The sequence below is a fragment of the Meriones unguiculatus genome, chromosome 3 (assembly GCF_030254825.1).
Source record: "Meriones unguiculatus strain TT.TT164.6M chromosome 3, Bangor_MerUng_6.1, whole genome shotgun sequence".
In the NCBI taxonomy this organism is placed as follows: Eukaryota; Metazoa; Chordata; class Mammalia; order Rodentia; family Muridae; genus Meriones; species Meriones unguiculatus.
Genome location: NC_083351.1, coordinates 131,915,375 through 131,927,909, shown reverse-complemented (window position 1 = coordinate 131,927,909; position 12,535 = coordinate 131,915,375). Strand labels below are relative to the sequence as shown.

Genomic DNA, 12,535 nt, shown 5'->3' with positions numbered 1-12,535 from the left:
ATACCCCTCACAAAACCTGGTTCTGAGTAGACCACAAAGGGCCCACTGGCTGCCAATGTGACAGTGACAGCTCAATTAGCAAGGAAGGAACAATGTCCTTTGAGGGTCCCCTGCTAGGATATGCTTACTAACAGCTCAACATTTTATCTGTGTGGGTGTGTACATGTGTGTGTGTTTGTGTGTGTGCATGTGTAAGCATCCACAAAAGTGCTGCAAAGGTGGCCAGAGAGATGGCTCAGCAGTTAAGAGCATTTTCTGTTCTTGTAGAAGATCCAGATTTGGTTCCTAGCACCTACATGGTGACTCACAACTGTCTGTTACTCCAGTTCCAGGGATTTGATGGCTTCCGTTTCCATGGGTACTGTGTGCATACATATACATCCAGACAAGCAAATTCTCATGCACATACAGTAAAACAAGCAAATCTCTCTTTAAAAAAGTGCCACCAGGACTGACAGGGAAGTTACAAGTAAATGTTAGCAGGAGATGTCACAGTATGGGATCTATAAGTGATGAGGATGTATTGCACTGTCTTATGAAAAGTCAGTGTGTAGGGTATAGATTTCTTCCCTGCACAGAAGCCACACCACTTTCCATCTAAGCTCTTGCCAGAGTAACAGCAATTACAGTGCAGCCCTCCACGTTTGTATTCATTTCTGAGTAGCCTGGGTGTTGGGAGCAGAGATAAACGGGCATTTTCCTGCTCTGAGTTCCATCTCTGATCCTGTTGTTATGCTGGGACCCTCCAAAGTAGAAGCATTTGCATAAAAAAACCCTCTTTTATTTCTTGTTGGGGGTTGGGCTATTAGGCAAGAATTATCTTCGGAGTCCAAATCCAGGGTGGAAAGGAGGTGCCAGGGAAACCAGAGTCAAGAGCTGGTTGCCAGGGAAGGAAAGGAACCTAGCAGCAGCCAACAGCCTAGTGTACATTGAGGCTCTGCAACAGTGCTTGTGATGAGCTGGTGTCTAAATGAGAATGCCCACAGGTCAGACGGTACAGGTCAGACTTTTCCACTCTTGTTTTCCTTATCTTGGAGCTGTCAGGAGGTTTAGGAGGTACAGCCCTTGCTGGAGGAAGTATGCCACTGGGGGCAGGCTTTGATGCTCATAGCAGCATCCTACTTCCAATTTGCTCTCTCTGCTCTGTGCTTGTGGTTGAAGATGTTTTCTCTCACCCTCCTGCTCCAGCTGCTACGCTTCCCCGCAGAATTGCTTTTGGGCATGGTATTTTTGTTACAGCAACCATAAGGTAACCAACACAGGGAAATTCCTTATCTCAGCAGTCCACCCTTGACTGTGTCAGCTGCCTGAGAAAATGACTGGGACAGTGGGTGTGACCTAGGGTGCACAGCTTCCAGGACTGTGTGCAGCCTGTGGCCCTGAGCAACCAAGGTCGTAGCCGTGACACATCCTGGGTGGGGACTGTGAGAAAAGGGGCAGAGAGATGATAGAAGGGAAGGATGGAGCCAACAGCCACATTCAGCAACACAGCTCTCTTGTGGACATTCTCTTCTTTTCTTAGTTCTATTAGCCCACCCTACGATCAAAGGGGGACATTGCTGAGAAGTGGTATTTTGAGGATAAAAGCAAGCAGTGTGCCAAAATAATTTGCACTATCACTGAGGAATTCTTGTGCCTTTGTCAGGGCACTTCTAAACTCTCCGTCTGTTAGAATGTCATTGAAGCAACTTACCCTGGCCGTAATTTTAGTATTCCAGTGGCCCATGCATGAAAGGTGTGGCCCTGGTTGCTGCTCAGCAGAAGTGGTGGAACCTCTTAGCCATGGGGCCTCATGACAGGTGTTTAGGTCATTGGGCACATGCTCTTAAATGCGGTTATGAGACCCTGGCCTTCTCCTAGCTCACTTTCCTTCCCAGCCCCAAGGTGAAGGTTTTGGTCTGCTGTGTGCTCCCACCAGGAGGTACTGCCCCGCCGCAGCAGGCTTCAGAACAGTGAGGCCAGTTGATAACAGCCTCTGAAATTATGAGTCAAGCCTTTCCTCTTTATAGGTTACGTCAAGTATTTTGCCATTGTAATGGAAAGCAGATTCACACATCCCTCTTCTTCAACAGCGCTTGAGGATAGTGTGATCTTGATATTATCACCACTCGGAAGTAAGTCTGTGTTAACAGCTTGTAGGTTTGTAGCTGCTACATAGTTGCACTGGCTTATAACACAGCGTACTCCATTTAATCCTCTGGTGCTCAGGATGCTGGCCTTGCACGGCAGTGCTGGGCACCAACCTTGTGGGGCAAGCTGCATGCATGGTGGGAGATGATAGATAGGGGTTTATGTGACCCTGGTCTCATAAGCCCTTGGTCCTCAGGCAGTCCACAGCCTTGGGACGGTGGGAGAGAAAAGCAGCAGTCAGAAAAGGACAAAACCTGCACGGTGTGTGCACTAATCAGGACTCACAGGTGTGTGGCCAGAAGATATGGGAAGATGAAGTTAGATTGCCAAGGGAGGGAGAGAAAATTAACAAAGGTTGTTTTCTGAGGAGCAGCATGGGTATGGGTGTGGGTTTTTCTATGGAACCTTTTGGTCCATCAGTGATAGAGCCTTTCTTCACCACCAGCCCTTACTTCCCTCACTCTGTCCGGAGCTGCCATCACTGTCAGTTGAGGGATTTAAAGCCCTCAATGTTCCGCTCATGATCCCTCTGGGCATGCTTCCACCCTCCCTCAGCCTTGGGCTCTGGCTGGAGTGCACTGGCTGCTATCTATCAGAGACCTTAGGCTTAACCTGCCTGGACTTTACCTGACCTGGAAGCGTGAAAAGGGAAGCCACACTCAGGAGAATCTGAGTCTAACTTTCCACTTGTATTGCGTAGCTCCTTTGCAAGAAGTTTTCTGCTTCTGTTGTTGTTTTTGTTGTCTTTGCTCACTGTGTTAAAGTTCAAAGTGGTCCTGGATCTTGGATCCCTTTGCCAAGTTGCTGTGTCCATGTGTGAAGCACACACAGTCCAGCCTCTGGGGGCCTGGGTAGTCACTGTTTATCCCAACTGGGCTTCTCCATCCTGGGTCCTCTTTAGTGTATGTGGTGATGGCAGATGCTGTCTTTGTGAGGTTAGGACCACCTGACTTTTCTTCTCTGGACTCCAAAGCTGATGCTGCCCTCCACCATGCAACCAAATGCAACATTGGATTCCCAGGAAAACTGTAAACCAATTGAGATAGTCACATCCTATCCCTTGACTCTAAGCTAGGAAGTTTACAGCAGCCAATCCTGGCTTTCTATTCTGCTGCAGGATGGGGGAAATAGGAATTAACCCGTTATACAAAAGTTGCTACAAAAATAGTCTCTCTCTATGTGTGTATATGTGTGTGTATGTTTGTATATATATGTCAGTGTGAATGTGTGTGTACGTGTGTGTTTTGTGAGTGTATATGTGTTTATGAGTACATGTATATATGTTGTGTGTGAATGTGTTATATGTGTGTGATGTGAGTATATGTGCCTGTGAGTGTGTATGTGTATGTATTTGTGTATATGTGTATATATGTATATGGTATGTGTATGTGTAAGTATGTATGTGTGTATGTGTGCTGTGTGTATATGTGAGTGGCGTGTGTGTGTGTGTATTTTCTTCAATGACTTCTGCTGCTAAAGCAAATGTGCATCCCTTTTTGAACATCAAAATATGTTGCTTTGTTTGGGTTTCTCCTTTTGTCTTCATGTGAGAGAATAAAGCAAAGATACCCATAATACTTCCTTATGTAGCTGTTCTTCAGCAGGTGTTCACAAATGTACAGAGCCTGCGAGGGGTGGCCATACCAGGCAAGAAGGGAGAGGGTGGGGACTGATCCGAGTGCTCCTTTCTGTGTCTCAGCACCTCCTAGGGAACTGCTTTTTTATCCCAGAGCCTCACTGCTCTCTAAGCACACACTGTTTGGCTTACTTCCTTTCCATCCTCTTTCACGTGTGCAAAGGAGATCTGGTTGTTGGTTCTGTGGTACTGAGGATGCTTCCTTCTGCAGGAAAGATAGCCCAGGTCAAAATGCCTGTAGTAAGAAGGCTTCAGTCCTAAAAAGTCCAGCTCCCCATAGCTACAAGGTACCCCAAGACCTGGTTTCTTTCCCTAAACCAGCAATCCTTTGCAGTGGTCACCCTTAAACCACAAGCTGATCCTTGATGGTCCCAAGGTGATTCTTGATGGTACCTGGCAGCCACTGTGGGGTCTTATAGAGAGTTCAGTGTTCATGAAAAGAGTCTCCCCCTGGTCTGGAAGCTCTTACAAAGGTCATAGGTCTGTCACTGGAGCCAGAGTAATATACCACACTGACTGGCTCAGTCTAGATCATATGCCCTAGTGCTTCGGGGTGGAGTCAGCAGTCCAGAATCACAGAGATCCCTGGAAAGGAATGTTAGACTGGGAGGAACATGGACAGAGTGAAGAATTCACTCCACCACCCCCAGTTTAGAGTATGGTGGGCATTGTTATTCTGGGTGCTGCAGTGTTTAATACTGATGCTGAAGATACATCTCGAAAGACAAAATCTTGCATGTTCTCTACCAATATTCTGCTCTCCACCCCTACCCTACTTTTCCTGCTTCTATGTCTAGCCATGTAGAAAAGTTTGTTGAAACAGATTGTACATGAATGCCTGAAATAGGAGTAGAAATAGAAATAGGCTGGGTAGACAGCCTGGCTAACTATCTGTTAAATCAAATATATTGTAAGAAAGAAAGAAAAAAGAAACAAAGAAAGAATGAATTTTATTCGAGATGACATTGTACAGAAGGAATGAGCTCACTACAGCTGCACAGTATGGCCACCTCCATTGTTCCCTGTCAGCCTTTTGAACTTCCCTAGTCACAGTCTTTCTGTGTGTCCCCCTGCTATGTCCCTGCCCGGATTTAGTCTTTGGTGAACCCTAATTGCTGTCCCATCTTTCTGTGCCAGTGGACAGTTTGCAGTGGTGAAGAAATGCCGTGAAAAAAGCACTGGTCTTCAGTATGCAGCCAAGTTCATCAAGAAAAGGAGGACCAAGTCCAGCCGGAGGGGCGTGAGCCGAGAGGACATTGAGCGGGAAGTCAGCATCCTGAAGGACATCCGGCACCCAAATGTCATCACCCTGCATGAGGTCTATGAGAACAAGACAGACGTCATTCTGATCCTGGAGCTGTGAGTGTTCCCTGTGTGTCTGGAAGGAACTGTGGGGAGGGACATGGGCCTGCTCAAATGGGCCATCCTTGAGATCAGCCCTGAGCTGCCTGCCTGAGCCTTAGGTACAGCTCCAGTAACTCAGCAATGCTTGATTTGCAAGAGGGTCCCCAGATCTTGAGGCTCACCTTCTTTCTGAGGTTCGCCTCTGAGATAAGCTTCATGCATGTACCACACTGTCTTTCCTGTTTTTCTGCCTCTTTTAACTTCATCCTCCTTACTCTCAATTCTCTTTCCTTCTTCCTTTTAATCTTACACACACACACACACACACACACACACACACACACACACCCTGCTTTTAACTGTGCAATTGTCAGAGCTAATTACAGGAAAGGGTGATGCTGAGGCTGAGCTCTGAGACGTGATTATAGGACTATTTAAGCATGCTGCTGCTTTTCCATCTTGCCCATCCAGTGTCATAGTGGGTAGCTGACTGACAAGCATTGTTCCGAGCAGTTTCTGGTTTCCACCTCCTGTTCCCCCCCTTTTCCTGGATTACTGCCTGCATGTGCTGTGTGGGGACCCAGTGCAACCGAGTCCAGCAGCCCATTTTGGCAGGAGAGAGGAAGAAGCTAGTCAGGGGTTCTCAGAGAGTCTCTCTGTAGGCATTTTGGATGTCTACCTGAAAAAAGAGAGACGGGTAGAGTGCATGCTCTGCCAGCTGACACTGGGTGGTCCCGAGTGGTCACAAGTCCCATTCAGTCATTGAAGCTTCCTGAATTCCGATGTGCCCACCCTGTGTGTGACAGCTCCCTTTCTTTGTATGTAAATTGGATGTCAAACTAATCCTATAACCTTTTTCTTTTTTGAAATTTGTGTCCTGTAGTAAATGATGCTGGAAGAAGGTTGAACAACTGTGGTAAAGTTAACAACTATAGTCAGAAGTCTCCCAGATCATGATTCAGAAAAACCCACAGCTCACCCCACTGCTCACCCCACAGCTCATCCACAGTCCGCCCCACAGCTCACCCCACACCCCTAGAAACTCCAGCATCCCTTGGGCTATTTTATAATCGTACCCATCTTTATGTCTCAACCCCCAAAATGTTCTGCCAGTAGAATGGCACAATGTGTAAAGTCTGAGGCCAGCTCCCTTAACACATTGTTAGATTCACACACACTCTGCTCCTTTTAAAACTGACTCGTCGTATTCCACCACCTGGATGGTGTGGCTTGTTTATTTTTTCATTACCCAGCGGACATTTAGGCTGTCTCTAGTATCTTGTAGTCAGGAGTGAAGCTGTGCCCAGCACTCACAAGTCTCCACACCCCCTGGGTAAGCACTTAGGAGTGAGGTTGCTGGGGCATGTAGGAATCCCATAAGCAACTGCCAGGCTTGTCCCCTGAAGCGTTCAGTTTCACTTTTCAGCATCTCCAGCAGCAGGTAATTTCAGTTGCCCTGCCAGCCCCAGCGTTGGCAGTGTTGATGTTTTTAATTGTAGGCATGTGGTTAGGTGCCTGGCTACATGCAGCTTTTTGTTGCTAACTGTGACCTTGAGTACAACTTGGGAAAGTTCAACAGGAGCAGCAGCAGGAGGGTGGAAGTGAGCGGGTGGAAGGATGGCTTCTTCTACCTGGGGTCAGGAACATCTTCATAGATCCCAGTGTCCCCTGGGATGTTCTCACCTCTTCACCACCAGGGATATGTGCAGCTTTGGTGGTTACTGTCATGCGTCATTGACTGAGCCCTAGGGCTGCTCAGACATTTGGTTAAATGCCCTGGGTGACTTGGGGTAACATGTGAATTGGTTAGACCTAGTGAAGCAGATCTCCTTCATTCATTCATTCAGTTGAAGGCCTAGCTAGAACCAAATAACCTACCCTCCCTTGAGTAGAAGATCCTTCCAGGACTACCCTGCAGGGATCTGAAAGGTACCTGTGCCAACCTCCAGGCAGATACTATTTTCTGTTGTGTTCAAAGCACAGTGGTCAGACCCCAGTTTGGGTCCTGCCCTTGCCTTCTCTGCAGCTCTGAAAAGTGGCTGTAAGGTAATGACTCCCCTCCTGCCACTTGCTTGGTGATAGAACAGTCTTTCAGGGTAGACCTACTGCTGCAGCTCAGTACAGAATAAACATGAAGGAGGCATAGGCGACACCCCACAATCACGACTACACATCCTCCACACTTCATTGTTCCTGAACGAAGTCATGCTGAGACAAAGATCTCTTCTGCCTGCGTTCTTACCCACCCACTTCTTTGCACAGTTAAGCCAGGACAAAACTTTGATATGTGCTTGAATCACTTTGTAACACTTTGTTACCTGGTAAACGGTGAAGCCAGACTTAAAGAACCTAGCAACGGCTGTGAGACTCAGCTTTCCCTGGCTGTGACAAAGTACCTGAGATGATCAGTTTGAAAGGAGAGAAGGTTTTATTTTGACTCATGGTTTCAGAGTCTTCAGTCTGTGGTGGCTTGGCTTTGTCTTGTGGAGACCTGCATAGGCAGCATGTGTTGGTGCACGTCTATTCCCTTCGTGGTGGCCAAGAAGTATAGAGAGAGAGCAGGGGCTGGGGGGGGGGGGAGGCTGACATTCTAGTACCCTTGAAGGGTATCCTCTAGGGACCTCACTTTCTTTCCTAACTAGCACCCCCTAAAGGCTCAGCTACTGGCTTATAGCACCACAGGGACACACGGGGTTTTGGTAGACATTTCTGATCTAAGTATAAACACTGATGCTATTTGTAAGTGTGCATGGTGGTGTCAGCTAGAGACACTGGCTCCTAGCATTGCATTGCTAAACATTTTAGTCTGAGAGTAGTGATGTAGTTTTCCTTCCATTTTTCTTCTGACCCTGAGGGAATACACAGGTCAGATATCCTCAGGGTCTAGCTAGCAATGGAAATGAATATCATTGGGACCATGCCACCTCATCGTTAGGGAGATTTCAGGGAATGGTGGACACTGGCTGAGGTCCTCAATTCTGTACTTCAACAATAGTTCAAGGGGACAAACACCAAAGGTTCATTGTTCATATTGTTTGAGATTAAGATCTTTCTGGTATTATTATTATTATTATTATTATTATTATTATTATCATCATCATTATTGGTATCTTGAGGTAGGGTTTCTCTGTATAGCCTTGGCCATCCTGGACTCCCTTTGTAGATCAGGCTGGCTTTGACTCACAGCGATCCACCTGCCTCTGCCTCCCTAAGTGCTGTGATTAAAGGTGTGTACCACCATGCCTGGATGTAATCTAGGACTTTGAATGTGGGCAGTGCAGTCAGTTTATAATATTTATAAGCAGATTAGACAATATGTGAAAACCACCTGTGGCCTTAATAAACCTTGTGATTTGAGAACATTTCATGTAAGCAGTGGCATCAGGGAATCATTGCCACAGAGGGAGTGGATAAATGTGGAGATGGAAAGCCCTAGAGGCTCCAGATTTCCCTGGAAAGACAAGACACAGAGTCAGCACTAGGAAACAGTTTAAAACACTGGGCTGTGTATGGAAACATTAGTTCCCAAATGTTAGCATCCGTTAGAGTCTCCTGAAAGGAGCCCTTTTGATGGGTTGTATTTAAACATTTGTGTAATTTGGATACCTTCTGTAAGATCATTGATCAGCCAGCACCTTTGCTCCTGAGCCAAACCCAGAGGTGAAATCACCAGAGCAGGACTTATGCATTCCCATCATGTATTGGGTGTAGCGCACAGTTCCAGCTAGCTCAGTGTTTCAAGAGACAAAGACCTGGGATAAAGTGATGGATGCTTCTAGGCAAAGTGGTGAACAGGAGGGGAGTTGATAGAGAGGGGTGATGGAGCCCATCCCTCAGACACCTCTCTTCCCACTTCTTCCTGGTGGCTGTGACATAGAGGCATGCTTAGACTTTTCCCATGATCCCTCCTGCTGGCACACTTGTTTGTTTCTCCCTGAGATTGAGCTCTTATGACTTTTTGAACCTTTGCTTTTGTTCACCAAGGCAATTTCAAGAGCTCTTCTGGCACCCCACCCTCAGATACCTCTTATTAGGCAAGAGCAGAGAATTCAAGAGCATTTGTCAGCAGCATTAGCCTTTCACAACAGATCAAATCACACACAGTAAATTGCTTTGCATTCAGGTGTGCTCTTGAGAAATAAAACCCTGTGTGCTTGCTTCTCAACATTTTTCTTCTTGCCGGACCAGTTGAAAAAGTGTTCCTTACATTATTAATTGGTACTTTTACTCACCTATGTGGATGAGCTGAATCTTGGATGACCATGTGTATCTGAGCTCTTGGATGTGTAGTTTGAAGGCTCTTTTCATTGTCTCTTTTTCTGCTGTCCACTGTGATGTGGATGCTGCATGGGCTTGATTATGGGGACCCTCTGCTTATGTCCAAGAAAGGTATGAGCTCTAAGGTTTGGGAAATTTGGGATGTAAACAACTGTCTCCTGTCCAGGGGCTGCAGGCTTTTCCCACTGTGTGGTGCCCATGATTTATCCATACTTCCTCATAGACACCCACAGCCATATCACAGGGTTTTGGTTCTTTCCTGATTAGTTAGCTTCTTTGAAAGCTACACATCTTGAGGCTGGCACTGAAGGGAGTGCTGTGGAACTTTGCCTTTTTTGAACCTCCTCCCACTTGGCCCTTTGCTGCCTCTTACTGATTCTTCCAGCTCCCCCAGTTGTCTTCTCTATCTCAGTGACAGACAGTCCTGCTTTTTGGGTGTCTGTTCCAGCTTCAGATCTCTTCACAGTGCGTTCACCTCTCCCTGAAGGCTTGAGGGCTGCAGGTTGGGGACCCAGGCTCAGCTCACACTTTCTGCTTGGCTTTCTTCTGCATATAGGCTCCACTCCATTCCACTATGCCTAGAATTCTGGGATTATGTTTGAGTCAGAGCTGGATACAAAAAGCTAGACATGGTTCATCCACAGCTGGTACTCTGGAAGGGAGCAGGAAGGCCTCAGTCCCCCAGGACAATTTCTTTATTTTTTATTTATTTATTTAAAAAAATTAAATTTATTACCATTTATTGAATTTGTATCCCAGCTGTAGCCTCCTCCTTCGTCCTCTCCCAGTCTCACCCTTCCTCCCTCTACTCCTCCCATGCCCCTTCCCCAGTCCACTGATAGGGGAGGTCCTCCTCCCCTTTCATCTAACCCTAGCCTATCAGGTCTCATAAGGACTTCTGTGGCCCGGTAAGGCTGCCCCCCAACCCCTTCAAGGCGAGGTGAACAAAGAGCCAGCCACTGAGTTCATGTCAGAGACAGCCCCTGTTCTCCTTACTAGGGAACCCATTTGCAGACTGAGCTGCCATGGGCTACATATGTGCAGGGATTCTAGGTTGTCTCCATGCATGGTACTTGGTTGGAGCATCAATCTCAGAAAAGACTTCTGTGCCCAGATTTTTTTTGTTGCTGTTGCTCTCCTTGTGGAGCTCCAGTCCCCTCTAGGTCTTTCTGTCTCCCCCTTCTTTCATAAGATTCCCTGTACTCTGCCCAAAGTTTGGCTATGAGCCTCAGCATCTGCTTTGATATCCTGCTAGGTAGAGTCTTTCAAAGTCCCTCTGTGGTAGGCTCCTGTCTTGTTCCTTGTTTTTCCTGTTTTCTCCTTCTTCCAATGTCTATCCCATTTGCCTTTCTGAATGAGGATTGAGCATCTTACCCAGGGTCCTCCTTCTAGCTTAGCTTCTTGACGATTGCTTTATTAAACAGCGTCTATAACAGGTCAGAATCATCCATAAGTCCCTTGTGCCCATCCTTATAAAACATTGTTTAGAAAGCAAATGGGAATACTTCTAGAACAACCATGAATTGCTCTTTCTCCTAATTTTTATTTCCAAGTAACTTTTATCTCATTTCTTCTCTTGCCTCTCTTGGTCATTTATTTTAAGAAATTTTTTTATGTTTATTTTATTTTTTGAGAATTTCATATATGGGTACTATATTTACATCATTTTTATTCCCTCCAGCTCCTTCCACTCTCCCTTCCTCCCAACTTCATAGCCTCTTCCATACACACGCACGTACACACACACACACACAACCCTCTGAGTCAATTTAGTGTTACTTGTATGCTTACATGTTAAAGTTGACCACTTGCCGCTGGCTAACTTATTGGGGAGCTCATCCCTAGAAAATACCATTCTCCCTTTCTTAGTAACCACTTATCTCCCACATGAATCTTCCCAGATGAAGATTTCTCACAACTCCATCTGGATGTGGAGACTTGTGAGATTTCCTTGTCCACTTGGGATGTCAGCTGGTGTTGTCATTGTATAGGTCTTGCTATAATGACCACATTGTTAAGACTTTATGTGTGTAGCACCCTGACGTATATAGAAGACACTGTCTCATGGTAGATGTCCTTCCTGGTTCTCTGGCTCTTGCAGTCTTTAAAGCCCTCTTCTCAAGTGTTTCCTGAGCTTTAGGTGTGGGTTGCATTAGAGATGTTTTGGGACTGGCTGTCCCTGAGTAGTTGTTCTCTGCATTTTGACCAGTTGTGGATTTTTGTAAGATCTCCATTTGGATATCTTTTATATGTGTAGAACTTATTTTTTCAATGGTGTGACCATTTCTGTGATCTAGGTGAAGAGAAGCAGAGACACAGTACAGCAGTAACCACTGTATGTTTGTCATCCTGGGTGACATCAATTGCATCTCTAGGCTGTGCACTAAAGCAGTGCCCAAGTGCAGCCACCATGAGACATCAAGAGCTCTGTTGTCCTGTCAGAGCTGGGCTAACAGACACTGACCCTCCCTAGGTAACAGTGTCTGAAATAGTTTGATGAGAAAATTCAAGTAGAACAGATTCATCAGACATGAAGACTATAATGTTGGCTTCTTTTAAATGGCTATGCTTGGGTAGGAAGGTCACACACTACATTACGTAAGAGACCCAGAGGAAACAGGGAAGCTATATGCAATCTATACCTCCTCATTTGTGTGAGCCATGCAGGTTCTGTCAGATACAAGCTCATCTGATCTGTGTGTGTTGTTCTGAGAGTTGGAGCAGCGCCACTTCCAGATCAGGAATGCTGAACCCTCTCAGTCCAGACTCAGGGTGGGCAGGTGGAAATTCTCACATTAGCTTCTTGGGGAGGGAATGTGTTATGTGAATTTTCTAAGCCTTAAATGTCCATGTCCCTCATTCTTCATGAGCTCACGAGGAACCTCTGACCTTCACCTCCTCATGTGGTGCTTTTTGCATCCTAGTGCGCTCAAACCACTTTTATCACAGTGGGTTTTTTTAAAATTTTTTATTTTTTATTAATTACACTTTATTCATTTTGTATCCCCCCCATAAGCCCCTTCCTCCTCCCCTCCCGGTCCCACCCTCCCCCCTCCTTTCTGCATGCATGCCCCTCCCCAAGTCCACTGATAGGGGAGGTTCTCCTCTCCTTTCTGATCTTAGTCTATCAGTTCTCATCAGAAGTGG

At 46.2% G+C, this 12,535-nt stretch overlaps 1 protein-coding gene across 2 annotated transcripts in view; it reads left to right on the top strand.

Annotated features, from left to right (window-relative positions):
• Dapk1 (death associated protein kinase 1) overlaps positions 1-12,535 on the top strand; it is a 150,037-nt gene that overhangs the window by 80,649 nt on the left and 56,853 nt on the right. Inside the window, exon 3 of one of the 2 annotated variants that reach the window (XM_021650451.2) lies at positions 4,904-5,125. In XM_021650451.2, the coding sequence (XP_021506126.1) occupies positions 4,904-5,125 (222 nt within the window). Of the gene's footprint in view, positions 1-4,903; positions 5,126-12,535 lie in introns of those variants that run through there. The other variant, XM_060380545.1, reaches the window with a different exon arrangement.